The sequence below is a fragment of the Medicago sativa genome, chromosome 8, assembly GCF_051527215.1.
Source record: "Medicago sativa cultivar Bolivia chromosome 8, Bolivia_mono, whole genome shotgun sequence".
In the NCBI taxonomy this organism is placed as follows: Eukaryota; Viridiplantae; Streptophyta; class Magnoliopsida; order Fabales; family Fabaceae; genus Medicago; species Medicago sativa.
The window spans coordinates 38,638,836-38,658,260 of NC_140756.1; the positions used below are offsets into that span (position 1 = coordinate 38,638,836).

Genomic DNA, 19,425 nt, shown 5'->3' on the forward strand with positions numbered 1-19,425 from the left:
GGATTTTGATAGAATTTTTCAAGCATGTGATAGTTTTTATTTTTGCTTTTTTTAAGGAATGTGATAATTTTTTGTTTCTTTTGTTTTTAGGGAGGTATGTGATAGTTTTATTTTCACGGGATATACCACGTAATAATTTGATTTATTTTTAATTTAGAAAAATATTGATTTACATTATTTCAACGTGTGGAAAGACGGGCATTCACATAGTCGTCTTTTTGTTTTTTTTATTACGCTAACACATATAGATTATGAACAATATTTTATATAAAAAAGTTTATATAGATTAAAATTATAAGCATAAATATTTATGAATTTCAAATGTAACAAACAAAATTGTTTAAGGTATAGTTTGAATAACAAAAGTCAGCCTAAAATCCTCTATTGTTTATAAATATAGTACAAATATATCATTAATAATTGTAACAAAAAAAAATATCATTAATAAGTGTACAATAACTTGTCAAAAAAAAAGTCTATAGAAACAATAGATATATAAAAACGATGACACAACAGGATATGAATAAAAAGCTTATCAGCGAGGAGAAATATTACGGATTGCTGCATTTTAGAAGGAATTTGTTAGTTTGAATTGGTGCGCTGCATTTTAGATGGAATTTGTTAGGTTAAATTGCTGCTAATCTAATGCGGAATTTTAGAGGAAAATTATTAGGTTAAGTTGCTGCAGACCTAATAAAATTAATAAATAAGGATAAATAAGGATAAAAAAGGCATGAAATTGATGGGCATGAAATTGGTGCGATGCATTGTTTTAGATGGAATTTGTTATGTTAAATAATTGCAAACCTAAAAGAGTAGAAAATATTTGATTCAAAAAAAAAAGGAGGATAGGAATGAAATTTGTTAGGTTAAAAAATAAGGATTCGGCTGGCCAAAATTATAGCAAACTTGATAAAAAAATTCGGCTGGCATTAAGTAAGATGATCAATGGCTAAAATTGAATGGCGCCTAAATGTGCAAGATCCAATGACTCAGAAAAGTGGAGGGAAAAATGAGGGGAAAATATTAGGGCAACAATAACTTGAAGGGTTAAGCTTTAGTAAGTTAGGGTAGAAAATATTTGCTTCATAAAAAAAAAAGGCAAGAGGATAGGAATAAAATTGGTGCGATGCATTTTTTTAGATGAAATTTGTTATGTTAAATAATTGCAAACCTAAAAGTGTAGAAAATATTTGATTAAAAAAAAAGGAGGATAAGTGTAACACCCATACTAGACGTATCTAGAAAGTCTAGCATGTGTATTAGTTTAGTACTGGATACATTAAAAATTTACAACAAAACAACTATGAATGAATACATATACAACCAAATGCGTTCGTACATAGTAATACAACTCAACTTTCTAAAGTATAATAGATGCATCCTTGAATATCCACATCGTCCTGCAGCAGTACAAACAAACACTTGTCGCATCATCCATTCGGCTACTAGCTTGCTAATCCAACCTGTTTATCTGAAACAAATAAGGATTGGGATGAGACATAATGTCTCAGTGAGTTCCCCTAAATCCTAGGCTATAGGCAACCTCAGGGGAAACCTACGGTCACCACGTGTCTAAAATACAACCTGACGGTTGATTATACGTGTGTGGGGACTTGCATACTTAGACGGTCGTGCATACTAGGTCACTTGTTATAGGATTCACTTCCTATACGTGTCATGGCGGTCAAGGGGAATCTAAAACCACAATGCCAAGAATATGCTCTACGTATCGAGGCCTAATTCTAACATAATCATGACACGGTTCTAAACCGGACGATTAGGGGAAACATAAGATCGTCATCGGCATATCTTTCTCTATTTTCTCTAATGCAAAATACGATGTTTCTAACAACGTATCTTATCTTTCTATCATACTAGTTTTGACGATCTAAGTCTATGTTCTACTATTCTTGACGATCTACGTCAAGGCTCTACTAATTCTTGACGATCTACGTCAAGGCTCTATGACATAACATAAATATGTCTAATAAATATGCACAGTCAGATTCATTCATAAGTTAGCGTTTAACAAACAAGCATTATCTGAGTTCATTTTACGGAAAGCCCCGAGTGGAGTAACCCCGAGCGCAATCCCTATCTATCCGATGGAAACCTATCTAAGGTATAACCAACGGCACTCCTGCAGTGACGTGCGGGATCCTTACGGCTAACCCTGTTTCTCCTAATGGAAACCCCTTGAACCAACCTAGTGTGGACACAAGAGACACGACCACTACGTCTTGCTTACTAAGTGACATGCGGGTTCCTTACGGCTAACCCCGTTTCACCTAATGGAAACCCCTTGAGCCAACCTAGTGTGGTCACAAGAGACATGGCACCCTTAACTTAAAAGTCTTGGTCTATATATATATATATATATATATATATATATATATATATGCATGAGTATTAAATCTATAAATGTTATCTCTTTTACCTCGGATGCCTATACGATCCGACTAGAGGTAAACTATATGCTTGCTTATCTTGCTATGTGAAGAGATGTCTAATCAATTCACGTCTGGCCACACTCGTATGGCACTCTAGTTTCTATACGAAGAGAATACTCTATATCACTTCGCATCTAATCAAGCATACTACTCATGCCTAGCATTCTATTCTTTACTAACTATTCTAGTTCTTGACAAGCTATGTCAAGGCTCTACTTTCATCCCATGCCTAGTTCTTTGCTACTCGAGTAATTCGACTAAAACTCTCTATGCCAACCTTGCCTTACATGCTAAGATTACCATGATTTTCATTTCAAGAATCATTTGATGTTATGTGCATTGCTTAGATGTTGTTTTGGGGTTAAATAGTTGTAAAACATCGAAAGAAAAGCTTCGGAATGCACCACAGACCCTAAACTGGGCCAACAGCCCAAAGCAAGTTGGCCAAGTCCAGAGAGCTGCGCTAATAGCTCAGCTGGGGCGTGGCTCATCCTGTGAATTTCGCTATTAGCGTAGATTTCGCTAATAGCGTAGCTCTTCGGGTCTGTGGTACCAAATTTCCAATTTTTGACCCAAAACTCATTCCAATGGTTCCTGCAATGCACCAAAACATCCAGCAACATATATATACCTTATAAAACATCTTTCATGGCAATATTAACATGTACAAGACTAGATCAAGGCTAGGGTACTAAAAATCATTTTTCCTCTAAACTTAACTAAAATCATGATTTGCTTGCAATTAAACACATAATCCCAATGGTGGGTTCTATCTAAGAACTCACATAATGATTTGCACTTGATCTTCAAGCTTCAAGCATCAAACCCTAGCTTCCACTTCATCCTTGATTCCTAAACTTTCCACCAAACCATGCTTAAATCCATGCTTCCACTTGTTTCTTACTTGTTAAGCCATCTATTGCATGAATTTGGAAGGCTTTGATGACTTCTTTGAGGGAGGATGGGGCGGCCTAGAGAGAGAGGGAGAGAAAACTCTTTACCCAAAACATAGAGAGAGAAGGAGAATGGGAAATGAGATATTTTTGGTGTCAAAACCATATAAATATCTCTTTCACGCATTTACCATTAAGCCCTTGCTTCAAACGTGTTTAACACAACTCTGATACTTTTCCCCGTAAAAAGCTGACATGCCACAAAATATTTTCCATTAACTTGCTTTTCCATGAACAACAGTCCTCTGATACACTTAACAGGTAAAATTTCCATTAGCTGACGAGCGGGATGTTACAATAAGAATGAAATTTGTTAGGTTAAAAAATAAGGATTCGGCTGGCCAAAATTATAGCAAACTTGATAACAAAATTCGGCTGGCATTAAGTAAGATGATCAATGGCTAAAATTGAATGGCGCCTAAATGTGCAAGATCTAATGGCTCAGAAAAGTGGAGGGAAAAATGTGTGGAAAATATTAGGGCAACAATAACTTGAGGGGTTAAGCTTTAGTAAGTTAGGGTAGAAAATATTTGCTTCATAAAAAAAAGGCAAGAGGATAGGAATAAAATTTGTGCGATGCATTTTTTAGATGGAATTTGTTATGTTAAATAATTGCAAGCCTAAAAGTGTAGAAAATATTTGATTCAAAAAAAAAGGAGGATATGAATGAAATTTGTTAGGTTAAAAAATAAGGATTCGGCTGGCCAAAATTATAGCAAACTTGATAACAAAATTTGGCTGGCATTAAGTAAGATGATCAATGACTAAAATTGAATGGCGCCTAAATGTGCAAGATCCAATGGCTCAGAAAAGTGGAGGGAGAAATGGGGGGAAAATATTAGGGTTAGAAATAGCTATAGGGGTTAAGCTTTATTATATAATAATAATAATAATAATAATAATAATAATAATAATAATAATAATAATAATAATAATAATAATAATAATAATAATAATAATAAGATATTAGGGTTAGAAATAGCTATTGGGGTTAAGCTTTATTATATAAGATTTGTTATGTTAAATAATTGCAAACCTAAAAGTGTAGAAAATATTTGATTAAAAAAAAAAGGAGGATATGAATGAAATTTGTTAGGTTAAAAAATAAGGATTCAACTGGCCAAAATTATAGCAAACTTGATAACAAAATTCGGCTGACATTAAGTAAGATGATCAATGGCTAAAATTGAATGGCGCCTAAATGTGCAAGATCCAATGGCTCAGAAAAGTGGAGGAGAAATGGAGGGAAAATATTAGGGTTAGAAATAGCTATAGGGGTTAAGCTTTATTATATAAGATACTAGACTTTTCACCCGTGCTATCGCACGGGTCTGATATAGATGAAGATTATTTTTGAACAAATGATTTTTAAATTGCTAGTTGCGACTAACATGTATGACATTTATATTATATTCGCAATAAGACAATCGAATATAATGACATGAAACAAAATAAATTTATCACAACTTTACACTAATATAAGATTTTATCTTACAAAAGTAGTCTAAGTTATAAGTTTTTGCTGGATGGGGTAATAGGAACGTGATCACTACTTGATATTTTTTAGACAACTTGATCACAACTTAATCATATTAATGTCCTCCACATGTTTGATTGTTTCCTCTGTGATCCAATTCAGTTCACTCTCTATACATCCAATAGCTTATTTTGTTGTTTCAAAAAAAAAAAAAAACCAATAGCTTGTCGCAAAAGTGTGTCTAGGAAGCTTATTAATGCATTGTTCAATATCAGTGATTTATGATTTTTAAGATTGAATTAGTAATGTGACATAAACACACTTCAGTGGAATACAATTGTATTTTACTCTTTATTCTCTTTCAATTTTACTAAAAGTGTGCCAATTGATTAGGAACATACCTAATATGCAAAACATGTAGTTTTTGAAAACTTGGAAATAAATTGATACTTCACTTGCTGTTAAAAAATAAATAATTTGATACATCAGACAACAATAGAACCCTTATAAGAGTGTGAAAGCCACTGATCCAAGATGACATCACTTCACTATAAAAAATCACGTGCGAGTGCTCTTGGCTTAAAACAATATGACTTTTTTAGGAGAATTGATGGTTGTTCTTTATATAGTTAGTAAAATTAATGTATTAGAATATTTCAGCATAACTATAACTATAGTTTACATAAGTATTCAACACCAATAAGTTGGTCACGGACTTACACCATTACAATGTGGGAAAAAGAGCGTTATAACACCAAAGCCACTAAAAAATTCATCAAGACACATTATTTGCCTCAATTGAAAGAAACTTGATCACTTATACTCAGCAAACTATACAGAGGCAACTTCTGCCACAGAGAAGCATGAGTTGCACAGTTAAAAGGCACCTCTCACAAAATACAACAGTCTAAATGAATTCGGCAAGCTGAAAAACAGTGATATGGATAGTCTGCTAGCTACGTCTCTCTTAATTGATACATCAACTCCCCACTGAAGATACAATACAGCAACCAAAATCCTGAAACAGTAATTGTAGCCATTAGGTTTTTGGAAAAATTAGGGCTTCAAAATTGGCTTGGGACAACTTTTATATATAGATAGATATATAGATAGATAAGCTTTCCGGTTAACTTTTATAGATAAATAGATTAACGATTTAGTTAGGGTAAAACAGTAATTGTAGCCATTAGGGTTTTGGAAAAATTAGGGCTTCAAAATTGGCTTGGGACAACTTTTATATATAGATAGATTAGGGTTAAAACAGTAAATTTAAGCATTAGGGTTTAGGTTAAAATTAGGGCTAAAATAAGCTTTCGGATTAACTTTTATAGATAAAAATAGATTAACGATTTAGTTAGGGTAAAGCAGTAATTGTAGCCATTAGGGTTTTGGAAAAATTAGGGCTTCAAAATTGGCTTGGGACAACTTTTATATATAGATAGATTAGGGTTAAAACAGTAAATTTAAGCATTAGGGTTTAGGTTAAAATTAGGGCTAAAATAAGCTTTCGGGTTAACTTTTATAGATAAAAATAGATTAACGATTTAGTTAGGGTAAAACAGTAATTGTAGCCATTAGGGTTTTGGAAAAATTAGGGCTTCAAAATTGGCTTGGGACAACTTTTATATATAGATAGATTACGGTTAAAACAGTAAATTTAAGCATTAGGGTTTAGGTTAAAATTAGGGCTAAAATAAGCTTTCGGGTTAACTTTTATAGATAAATAGATTAACGATTTAGTTAGGGTAAAACAGTAATTGTAGCCATTAGGGTTTTGGAAAAATTAGGGCTTCAAAATTGGCTTGGGACAACTTTTATATATAGATAGATATATAGATAGATAAGCTATCGGGTTAACTTTTATAGATAAATAGATTAACGATTTAGTTAGGGTAAAACAGTAATTGTAGCCATTAGGGTTTTGGAAAAATTAGGGCTTCAAAATTGGCTTGGGACAACTTTTATATATAGATAGATTAGGGTTAAAACAGTAAATTTAAGCATTAGGGTTTAGGTTAAAATTAGGGCTAAAATAAGCTTTCGGATTAACTTTTATAGATAAAAATAGATTAACGATTTAGTTAGGGTAAAGCAGTAATTGTAGCCATTAGGGTTTTGGAAAAATTAGGGCTTCAAAATTGGCTTGGGACAACTTTTATATATAGATAGATTAGGGTTAAAACAGTAAATTTAAGCATTAGGGTTTAGGTTAAAATTAGGGCTAAAATAAGCTTTCGGGTTAACTTTTATAGATAAAAATAGATTAACGATTTAGTTAGGGTAAAACAGTAATTGTAGCCATTAGGGTTTTGGAAAAATTAGGGCTTCAAAATTGGCTTGGGACAACTTTTATATATAGATAGATTACGGTTAAAACAGTAAATTTAAGCATTAGGGTTTAGGTTAAAATTAGGGCTAAAATAAGCTTTCGGGTTAACTTTTATAGATAAATAGATTAACGATTTAGTTAGGGTAAAACAGTAATTGTAGCCATTAGGGTTTTGGAAAAATTAGGGCTTCAAAATTGGCTTGGGACAACTTTTATATATAGATAGATATATAGATAGATAAGCTATCGGGTTAACTTTTATAGATAAATAGATTAACGATTTAGTTAGGGTAAAACAGTAATTGTAGCCATTAGGGTTTTGGAAAAATTAGGGCTTCAAAATTGGCTTGGGACAACTTCTATATATAGATAGATTAGGGTTAAAACAGTAAATTTAAGCATTAGGGTTTAGGTTAAAATTAGGGCTAAAATAAGCTTTCGGGTTAACTTTTATAGATAAAAATAGATTAACGATTTAGTTAGGGTAAAACAGTAATTGTAGCCATTAGGGTTTTGGAAAAATTAGGGCTTCAAAATTGGCTTGGGACAACTTTTATATATAGATAGATTAGGGTTAAAACAGTAAATTTAAGCATTAGGGTTTAGGTTTAAATTAGGGCTAAAATAAGCTTTCGGGTTAACTTTTATAGATAAATAGATTAACGATTTAGTTAGGGTAAAACAGTAATTGTAGCCATTAGGGTTTTGGAAAAATTAGGGCTTCAAAATTGGCTTGGGACAACTTTTATATATAGATAGATATATAGATAGATAAGCTATCGGGTTAACTTTTATAGATAAATAGATTAACGATTTAGTTAGGGTAAAATAGTAATTGTAGCCATTAGGGTTTTGGAAAAATTAGGGCTTCAAAATTGGCTTGGAACAACTTCTATATATAGATAGATTAGGGTTAAAACAGTAAATTTAAGCATTAGGGTTTAGGTTAAAATTAGGGCTAAAATATGCTTTCGGGTTAACTTTTATAGATAAAAATAGATTAACGATTTAGTTAGGGTAAAACAGTAATTGTAGCCATTAGGGTTTTGGAAAAATTAGGGCTTCAAAATTGGCTTGGGACAACTTTTATATATAGATAGATTAGGGTTAAAACAGTAAATTTAAGCATTAGGGTTTAGGTTAAAATTAGGGCTAAAATAAGCTTTCGGGTTAACTTTTATAGATAAATAGATTAACGATTTAGTTAGGGTAAAACAGTAATTGTAGCCATTAGGGTTTTGGAAAAATTAGGGCTTCAAAATTGGCTTGGGACAACTTTTATATATAGATAGATATATAGATAGATAAGCTATCGGGTTAACTTTTATAGATAAATAGATTAACGATTTAGTTAGGGTAAAACAGTAATTGTAGCCATTAGGGTTTTGGAAAAATTAGGGCTTCAAAATTGGCTTGGGACAACTTCTATATATAGATAGATTAGGGTTAAAACAGTAAATTTAAGCATTAGGGTTTAGGTTAAAATTAGGGCTAAAATAAGCTTTCGGGTTAACTTTTATAGATAAAAATAGATTAACGATTTAGTTAGGGTAAAACAGTAATTGTAGCCATTAGGGTTTTGGAAAAATTAGGGCTTCAAAATTGGCTTGGGACAACTTTTATATATAGATAGATTAGGGTTAAAACAGTAAATTTAAGCATTAGGGTTTAGGTTAAAATTAGGGCTAAAATAAGCTTTCGGGTTAACTTTTATAGATAAATAGATTAACGATTTAGTTAGGGTAAAACAGTAATTGTAGCCATTAGGGTTTTGGAAAAATTAGGGCTTCAAAATTGGCTTGGGACAACTTTTATATATAGATAGATATATAGATAGATAAGCTATCGGGTTAACTTTTATAGATAAATATATTAACGATTTAGTTAGGGTAAAACAGTAATTGTAGCCATTAGGGTTTTGGAAAAATTAGGGCTTCAAAATTGGCTTGGGACAACTTTTATATATAGATAGATATATAGATAGATAAGCTATCGGGTTAACTTTTATAGATAAATAGATTAACGATTTAGTTAGGGTAAAACAGTAATTGTAGCCATTAGGGTTTTGGAAAAATTAGGGCTTCAAAATTGGCTTGGGACAACTTTTATATATAGATAGATATATAGATAGATAAGCTATCGGGTTAACTTTTATAGATAAAAATAGATTAACGATTTAGTTAGGGTAAAACAGTAATTGTAGCCATTAGGGTTTTGGAAAAATTAGGGCTTCAAAATTGGCTTGGGACAACTTTTATATATAGATAGATTAGGGTTAAAACAGTAAATTTAAGCATTAGGGTTTAGGTTTAAATTAGGGCTAAAATAAGCTTTCGGGTTAACTTTTATAGATAAATAGATTAACGATTTAGTTAGGGTAAAACAGTAATTGTAGCCATTAGGGTTTTGGAAAAATTAGGGCTTCAAAATTGGCTTGGGACAACTTTTATATATAGATAGATATATAGATAGATAAGCTATCGGGTTAACTTTTATAGATAAATAGATTAACGATTTAGTTAGGGTAAAATAGTAATTGTAGCCATTAGGGTTTTGGAAAAATTAGGGCTTCAAAATTGGCTTGGAACAACTTCTATATATAGATAGATTAGGGTTAAAACAGTAAATTTAAGCATTAGGGTTTAGGTTAAAATTAGGGCTAAAATATGCTTTCGGGTTAACTTTTATAGATAAAAATAGATTAACGATTTAGTTAGGGTAAAACAGTAATTGTAGCCATTAGGGTTTTGGAAAAATTAGGGCTTCAAAATTGGCTTGGGACAACTTTTATATATAGATAGATTAGGGTTAAAACAGTAAATTTAAGCATTAGGGTTTAGGTTAAAATTAGGGCTAAAATAAGCTTTCGGGTTAACTTTTATAGATAAATAGATTAACGATTTAGTTAGGGTAAAACAGTAATTGTAGCCATTAGGGTTTTGGAAAAATTAGGGCTTCAAAATTGGCTTGGGACAACTTTTATATATAGATAGATATATAGATAGATAAGCTATCGGGTTAACTTTTATAGATAAATAGATTAACGATTTAGTTAGGGTAAAACAGTAATTGTAGCCATTAGGGTTTTGGAAAAATTAGGGCTTCAAAATTGGCTTGGGACAACTTCTATATATAGATAGATTAGGGTTAAAACAGTAAATTTAAGCATTAGGGTTTAGGTTAAAATTAGGGCTAAAATAAGCTTTCGGGTTAACTTTTATAGATAAAAATAGATTAACGATTTAGTTAGGGTAAAACAGTAATTGTAGCCATTAGGGTTTTGGAAAAATTAGGGCTTCAAAATTGGCTTGGGACAACTTTTATATATAGATAGATTAGGGTTAAAACAGTAAATTTAAGCATTAGGGTTTAGGTTAAAATTAGGGCTAAAATAAGCTTTCGGGTTAACTTTTATAGATAAATAGATTAACGATTTAGTTAGGGTAAAACAGTAATTGTAGCCATTAGGGTTTTGGAAAAATTAGGGCTTCAAAATTGGCTTGGGACAACTTTTATATATAGATAGATATATAGATAGATAAGCTATCGGGTTAACTTTTATAGATAAATATATTAACGATTTAGTTAGGGTAAAACAGTAATTGTAGCCATTAGGGTTTTGGAAAAATTAGGGCTTCAAAATTGGCTTGGGACAACTTTTATATATAGATAGATATATAGATAGATAAGCTATCGGGTTAACTTTTATAGATAAATAGATTAACGATTTAGTTAGGGTAAAACAGTAATTGTAGCCATTAGGGTTTTGGAAAAATTAGGGCTTCAAAATTGGCTTGGGACAACTTTTATATATAGATAGATATATAGATAGATAAGCTATCGGGTTAACTTTTATAGATAAATAGATTAACGATTTAGTTAGGGTAAAACAGTAATTGTAGCCATTAGGGTTTTGGAAAAATTAGGGCTTCAAAATTGGCTTGGGACAACTTTTATATATAGATAGATTAGGGTTAGAAATAGCTATAGGGGTTAAGCTTTATTATATAAGATTTGTTATGTTAAATAATTGCAAACCTAAAAGTGTAGAAAATATTTGATTAAAAAAAAAAAGGAGGATAGGAATGAAATTTGTTAGGTTAAAAAATAAGGATTCGGCTGACCAAAATTATTGCAAACTTGATAAAAAAATTCGGCTGGCATTAAGTAAGATGATCAATGGCTAAAATTGAATGGCGCCTAAATGTGCAAGATCCAATGACTCAGAAAAGTGGAGGGAGAAATGGGGGGAAAATATTAGGGTTAGAAATAGCTATAGGGGTTAAGCTTTATAATAATAATAATAATAATAATAATAATTAATAAATAAGGATGATGGACTTTTCGTAGTATATCTCATACCGCTTTTAAATTTTAACTAACACTAGTTGTGCAAGAGTTAATACTCCCTCCGTCTCTAAATAATAGTCGTTTAAGGTTTACGCACGGTTATTAAGAAAATGATTAACTGTGTTGATTTTGATGGTAAAATTAGTATCATTTACTAAAACACATTTATTAATTGTAGTTAGTGGAGTAGTTGAGTTGAATGAAATTCAATAAATAAGGGTATAATAATGGAAAAAAATAATAAATGCTGCATTGGTATTTTAAAGTGACAATTATTTTAAGAAAAAGAAAAACTGGTAAAGAGACAATTCTTGTGAGACGGGGGAACTGCCACTGAAAAAGCATACCAATCACAAAAATCGGTAACTTCTTTTTAGTTTAATTGCTATCACAAAATCAAGAAGTGGAAAAACCAAATACAAATGGGAAACAATACACTTATATTTAAATTATCGACAAATTACATTATATATTAGGTATTGTGCATTGTGTTTTTAGAATTAACATTTACTTTACAGCAATACAAAAAATACTCATCTCATTCATGCGTTGCACAGGTCTCTTGACTTTTTTTTTTGGTGGCCGGGATTCAAACCCCGGACCTTGCATATTTTATGCATTGTCCATACCAACTGAGCTAAACTCACACGGACACAAGTCTCTTGACTAGTACGTAAGTATGTGTGTCCTTTCTATATAACCAATAAAATCAGGAAAAGAAAGGCAATACTTGCCTTTCTTCAAAAAAAAAAAAAAAGGCAATACTTGCCTTCTTCTTTTTTTTTTGAAAGGAATTCAATGTGCCTTTTGTTTTGGGTTAGTAATAATTATTATCATTCCATTTAAATAGTAAGGCTTAAATGTTTTTTTTTTGAAGGAAGTAAGGCTTAAATGTTGTGATCTTCATTTAAATAAAATACCTTGATTGTTAGTCATTGGCGCAAGTTATATTACAAAAAAAAAAATATATGAGGTAAAATTTTAGTTGCAAGAATGATTTTTGGTCTCAACTGAAACAATTTTAGTCCCTCTAAAATTTTCCGTCAACAATTTTAGTCCCCGTAAAACATTTATTTCATCACTTTAGGTCCCTAAAAAGCTAAAGAAAATGCCGCATGACTAAAAAGTGTGATTTTATTTTTTGAGGGAGTGTGATTTTATTTTGTTGGGACTAAAAACAAAATTTTGAATATTTATAGAGATCATTTACTTAATTAACCTTAGATTTTAATAGAAAATTAAAGCAAGACTGATAAAGAAAGGAAACATAACCATAACGTACATAAATGAGTCAAGATAGATAGATAAGGAGTTCTCAAAAAAAGGAAAATGCTAAACACCAAATAGTACATCAACAAAAGACTCGTGAGAATAGGTAAGACCGTAAGAACATACATACATCACTGCCAAAAGGTATGTATGTTCCATGCAAAAAAGACACAGTTCAACAAGATACTTGTTCCATGCAACGTACGTATCAACATCTAGTTATTCAACAAATGTGACAACTTGTTCCATAACTTAAATATAGAAGTGCGGTATACTTTAGATTAGAGAAATGAATGTGAAAACTTCTTTTTATAAATTAACTGTCATCCAATTTACATATATGATGATTTTCCCTACGTAGTACCTACTATTTTAAAATTAATATTTGTCTTTTAAAGATAACGTTTTTCACAAAATTACCAAAGGGTACTCTACTTTAGATTATAAAAATGAATGACAAAGTTCCTTTTATTGTTTGATCATTCTTCTCGCATTTCCACATGCATACACCACCATCTTTATTAATCCAAAACTTAATTGCAAATTAACCTTCCCACATTTGAAGCATTAACCATGGTGCTTTGTAGTGCACAAAGAAAAACTCAACTTTTGCTTCTTTTCACATACTTGTGCTTGTGGTCTACTGATAATACTTCTATCAATGTCAAAGCAGAAAATTATGATAGTTTGAAGACAGGAGATAAACTGAATGCCACATACAAGCTATGTTCTAAAGAAGGTAAATATTGCATGAATTTTGAAAAATTAACTGATTTTGATAACCTTGCTTATCTCAGCATATCTCCCAGAGGAAATAACTGGTATGTGTGGATAGCTAACCGAGACCAACCTGTTGAAATGGATTCTGCAGTGTTATCACTGAACCAATCTGGTGCGCTCAAAATAGAATCCAATATTGGGGAACCAATAATCCTATATGCTTCGCCTCAACCTTTGAATAGAAGTGCTATTGTGGCCACCTTGTTGGATACAGGCAACTTTGTGTTGCAAGATATTCAGAACAAGATTGTATTGTGGCAAAGTTTTGATCATCCTACTGATAGTTTACTCCCTGGGATGAAATTAGGTGTGAATCACGAAACTGGTAAAAAATGGTCACTGGTTTCATGGATTGCAAATTCAAAAATATTAGCAGCTTCTGGTCCATTCAGGCTTGATTGGGAGCCCATAGGAAGAGAATTGGTCATTAAGCATAGAGAAAAAGTTTACTGGAAAAGTGGAAAGTTGATCAAACATAATAAATTTGAGCATATAGCTGAAGATAAAGAAGTTCGGTACACACTTGTGTCTAATGAGAGTGAAGATTCCTTCTCATTTACACTATCAAATGATGAAGACTTTACTATATGGTCTCTAATGGGAAATGGTCAGTTGATAAACAGGAATAAGAAAGGAGATACTTTAGCAAAGGCTGATGTGTGTTATGGCTGCAACACCGATAAAGGGTGCCAAGAGTACGAGGACAAGCCTGCTTGCAGGAATTTTATTGATGTATTTGAAAGCAAAGAAGGTTATCCCAATCCCAATATGGCAATGTTAAATGATATAGGAAATGCTAGCTATACCATAAGTGATTGTCAAGCTATGTGTTGGAGAAACTGCAGCTGCTTTGGATTCAAAAATTCTTATACCAATGGAACTGGTTGTATGTTCTTTCTATCATCAGAAGGTCATAATTTTGTAGCTGGTGGAGAAGAATTTTACCTTTTGCGAGCGAACATACGAGGTATTTATGTCTATATCATTTTACCAACTAGAAAGTGAATAAAATATACTTGACATTAGTGTCGTATTATAGGCGCATATTAAATTGGGACCATATTAAATTTTAGGTGCAAAATTGAACATGTAATTCTTTAACTCAAAGACTATGTACAACTTTTTTTCTTTGTAAACTATTAAAAGAGTCTTACTTTGGATAAGAGCTGGTTTGGACACGTGCTTATAAGTGAGGGCAATGCTCACTTTACATTTGGACCATATCAAACCTCCCTTATACTGTCCTGTCAACTGCAAATTCCCGTAATTAACAGTTGTACTATAAAAAACAATTTCATAATTTATGGCAGCAGTAAAATATCTAAGTCATTTTTTGTAGGTACCCACCTAAACTTTTTAGTAGTCAAACTCCGCCATATGTGGATACCTCTATATGTTTAATGCTTATTACAACTTCAATTTTGTGTTTATATATTATAGTTTATTTAATTATCGGCCCAACCCTCTAAAGCCCGGATACTCCAAAAATGATGAAGTATCGTATCCGACACGTATCCGATACCGATACGCCCCGATACGTCCCGATACGCGTATCGGAAAAGTATCGGGCAATTAATATTTATTTTTTTGAAAAACAATGACCGATACGTGTCGGATACGTCGCTATACGCGTATCGGAGAAGTATCGGGCAGTTAATATTTATTTTTTGAAGGAAAAAAAATGACCGATATATGTCGGATACGACTAATTTGTACTCCGACACAGCTTACTTATACTCCGACACCTATACTTCTGTCTTACATATTTCCTTTAAAAAAAAATAATAATAAGAAATAAAACTACAAGTCTGGCAGCGCTATCAAAATCATATTGTCTCTTCTAACCTAAAAAAATAGGGTTTCTCGTCACCACATAGCAATAGCTATTCTCTCTTCTAACCATTACCACTGATTGAATTCTACTCTGTTTCTCTTCTCTCTAATGTTATGTTTCTTCTGCTGTTTGTTTTCGATATAAATTAGTGTTAACTGTTAAGTAGTCAACATTAGACAAAGATGTTCTTTTTTTTTTATAGTACTTATGATGTTCTCTTTGGATGGTACTAATGATGTTTAGCTATATTCTATCTAATTTGTGTGGAAAAAATATGTAATTGTCACTTGTTTTGATCATTTTTATTAATGTGAATGTTTGTTTATTATCATTTTTAGTTATGTTTATACATTGATGTCACTTTGTTGGTAAGTCTGTTATGTATGCTTATATAGAGGTATCCATTTGATAAGTCACTGTTTTAAATTAAATTTCACTAAAAAATATCTCAATGATACGATGACTTCTTCACATAATAAATTAGGGTTATTCAAAATATCCTAAGATTCATGATAAAGATAATATAGAAAAAACACAAAAATCCACAAATGCACAGTGCGAGCGCAAATGCCCTATAGTTGAGACAAATTGACTGTTGTTTTGGAAATTATCTTGAGTAGTAAGATTCGATCACAATCAGCGTCATCAATTGTAGATGGTGGATTATGGTGGTCAGCCAGAAATCTGCCATGCTACAATGGCAGATTATTTATAACAGGTTCGGGGCCTATGATGTCTGACACATATTTCTCCTTTTTTTTTGGTAGATATGCAAATTCCTTCATGATATAACACCGCGGCAGAAATTTTACAACAGTTATCACAGTTCTTATAAGTAACTCGAATTGGTTTGTTTTGTTAATATTTTATGCAGGTAAACCCAAATGGTTGTGGAAATGGATAAGTGTTGCAATAGCTACTTCTCTTCTCGTAATTTTTGTGTACATTTTGTATCGAGCCAAAATGAAACGAAAATATATGAGTCGAGGTATCTAAAGTTTTTTTGAAGTTATATTTTATAATCTGACTATCACAATCCCTTCACGTAAAAATGTTCATCTGTCCAATTTTTTATGTTAATAGAAAATGATAGAAACATAATGAGGACTAGTATACAACATCTTGAAAGTTCCAACGGATCCTCTAGTGCCATTGACCTAGAAGTTTATTTAAGCAATGAGGATGAATTGAAAGTATTTAGCTATTCATCAATAATGGTGGCAACCGATGACTTTTCAATTGAAAACAAGTTAGGACAGGGTGGCTTTGGATCTGTTTTTAAGGTGACCGTTTTCTGAATTGTTGGCAATGAACATTAAATATACATTATTCAGTAGTTTCTATTTCAAGGACTGAAAATTTCATTTTGTCGTCACTTTAGGGAATTCTGCCTTCTGGACAAGAAATAGCTGTGAAAAGACTTTCAAAAACGTCTGGACAAGGAGTTATTGAATTTAAAAACGAATTAACTCTCATCTGCAAGCTACAGCATACAAATCTGGTTCAGCTGCTAGGTCACTGCATTCATAAAGAAGAACGAATGTTGATCTATGAGTATCTGTCAAACAAAAGTTTGGACTTCTTTTTATTTGGTGAGTATAATTTGTGATTTTTTTTTTTTAATAATTTGTCAATGTTAGAAATGCAAAAATTATTTCAACTTTTGGTTTGATAATAATTATAAATAGAGTCTTGGTAACAAGGGTCCTAACGGCATTGTTTAAGGAAAGCACAAAAAGAAATTGTTTATTTTAAAATACACGTCAAACAGATGTCAAAGTTATAACTACACAATTTCCAATGTAAATTTCCTACATTTGTATGCTTAAACAATGCCCTAAGGGCACTTTTTAGTAGTTTCCTTATAAATATATACATTTTTTTATGACATTGTATTTCTTTTCCTTTTCTGATTGGATAGATTCCACTAGAAGAAAGTTGCTAGATTGGAATAAACGTTTTAGCATAATAGAAGGAATTGCTCACGGATTATTGTATCTTCACAATTTCTCAAGAGTCCGAATTATCCACAGGGATTTGAAACCTAGTAACATACTCCTTGATGAAAACATGAACCCCAAAATTTCTGATTTTGGTGTTGCAAGAACGTTTATAAAACAGGAATGTGAAGCAAATACCAACAGGATTGTTGGAACATAGTGAGTTTCCCATGATCTTTCAAGCATCAAAATTCTGTATATTTAGTTGATTTTTTCATGAGGATTGTTTTTTTATTTCCTGTAGTGGTTACATGTCTCCCGAATATGCCATGGAAGGAGTTTTTTCAACAAAGTCAGATGTTTATAGTTTTGGAGTGATGCTCCTCGAAATTGTCAGTGGTAGAAAAAATAACAGCTTTTATAGTGATGACAAGCCACTAAATCTAGTAGGACATGTATGTGAAACTTTTATCTTGACTCTCTCATCTAACATATAATTTTTTTTGTGTTGTTTATTTTTTTTAACATAAGACTAATAAGGTTCTTCAGTTAGTAGATTCAGCACTAAAGGGTTCTTTTTCCGAGGAAGAAGTTCTAAGATGTGTTCATATTGGTATATTATGTGTTGAGGAAAATGCAGATGATCGGCCCAGCATGCCAAATGTTATATCAATGTTAACAAATAAAAGTAGAGTAAGTGTTTTTCCTAAAAAACCAGCATACTATGGTAGAACAAGTACGTGCAAGGAAGAAACTTCTGTTGAAGAAATCTTTGTGGATTCTACGTATTAAAATTCGTGCTCCCGTCTAATAAAAAGGTGTATGGAACAAGTTGTTACATTTGTTGAATAACTAAAAGATGATCCATATGTTGCATGGAACAAATTGTTATATTTATATTGTACTTAGTGAAGGATTCCTACTGGATTTGAAAGTCTTACCACACGCTCTTCAGTTTTATATACATATTACTTAGGATTGACCGATCAAAAATAAAAACCTAGCATCGCGACTAGAGTTTAAAAATAAATACAATCTCAACATTTATTGAATAACTAGAACATGTTATAAGTATCATGTATGGTGTCTGTGTTGTGTTAGTGTTTTATAGCTGAGAAATAGTAATTTTTTAATCTTATTTTTTCTTAAACACTTCTTTGTATTGGTTTCTTTGCATCATATTCACATAATCTTTCAAAAAATGAAATAAAAAAACACACAATCCAATTAGTCATACACACATACAAATTAAAGAATAAAGAAGATCATATACAGTGATCGATCTGGAAATAAATTTGAAATTAGATGCTTCATGTTATGATCAGTGGCGGCATGGAAAGGAAATAATAATATAAAAATGTAATGTGTTGTACACAAAATCAAATACTTACATTCTTGTTCTTGCTAACACTTGTTTTGACCATGCTTTTAGTTGCATTAAACAAAACCGTAGAAGGAATCTGATGAACACTTTGAAAGTTGAGGACAGGTATTGTATTTAAAAAAAAATCTGAAGTGGATGATTGTGACATAATTCTACACCTTTCACCTTAGAAGAGATCAAGGAAGCAGTGTGGAGTTGCGATGGAAATAAATGCCCTCAGCCTTAAATCCATACAATCATGTTGAGACATTGTAGCACTTGATATTGTATCTTTTCTTGATAATTTTTACAGCAGTGCAAAAATTAACAAAGGCAATCATGGAGTCTTTTGTGGTCTTGGTTTCAAAATGTCTGCATCCTTGATGACAGCCCGTCATTCCACATTTTTAGAGTCTTTTTATGATATTTTTATAGCATTTAGAGAGTCAATTACTTGTAATTCATGGTGAAATCAGATTAAAACAGGAACAAGAGCCCAAAGGAAGAAATTGAGAAAAAGAGGAAAAAATGTGAAGAATCGTGCCACGTTTGCTCTAATCGTGGCACGTTGCAAGGATGTGGAATTCACTGATGCGTTCTGGATATTTCGTGGCACGATGAACCACGAAACGTGCCACGATGGTTAAATTAAGTTGTTGCCACGTATGATTAATTGG

At 31.9% G+C, this 19,425-nt stretch overlaps 1 protein-coding gene across 1 annotated transcript; it reads left to right on the forward strand.

Moving 5' to 3' along the window:
* The first annotated feature begins 13,308 nt into the window (after positions 1 to 13,308).
* Positions 13,309 to 17,990, forward strand: LOC146898980 (G-type lectin S-receptor-like serine/threonine-protein kinase At1g67520). Its single transcript, XM_085733153.1, has 6 exons — positions 13,309 to 14,578; positions 16,320 to 16,433; positions 16,529 to 16,728; positions 16,827 to 17,037; positions 17,367 to 17,604; positions 17,690 to 17,990. Exons 1-6 carry the CDS (start codon positions 13,405 to 13,407, stop codon positions 17,880 to 17,882), a joined length of 2,130 nt encoding a protein of 709 aa, XP_085589279.1. The 5' UTR covers positions 13,309 to 13,404; the 3' UTR covers positions 17,883 to 17,990.
* The last annotated feature ends 1,435 nt before the right edge of the window (positions 17,991 to 19,425 follow it).

Coding starts and splice junctions, on each gene's coding strand:
- LOC146898980 (XM_085733153.1), top strand. CDS start 13,405: ATGGTGCTTTGTAGTGCACAAAGAAAAACTCAACTTTTGCTTCTTTTC. Junction 16,434..16,528: donor ACGAAAATATATGAGTCGAG/GTATCTAAAGTT, acceptor TTATGTTAATAG/AAAATGATAGAAACATAATG. Junction 17,605..17,689: donor AACAGGATTGTTGGAACATA/GTGAGTTTCCCA, acceptor TATTTCCTGTAG/TGGTTACATGTCTCCCGAAT.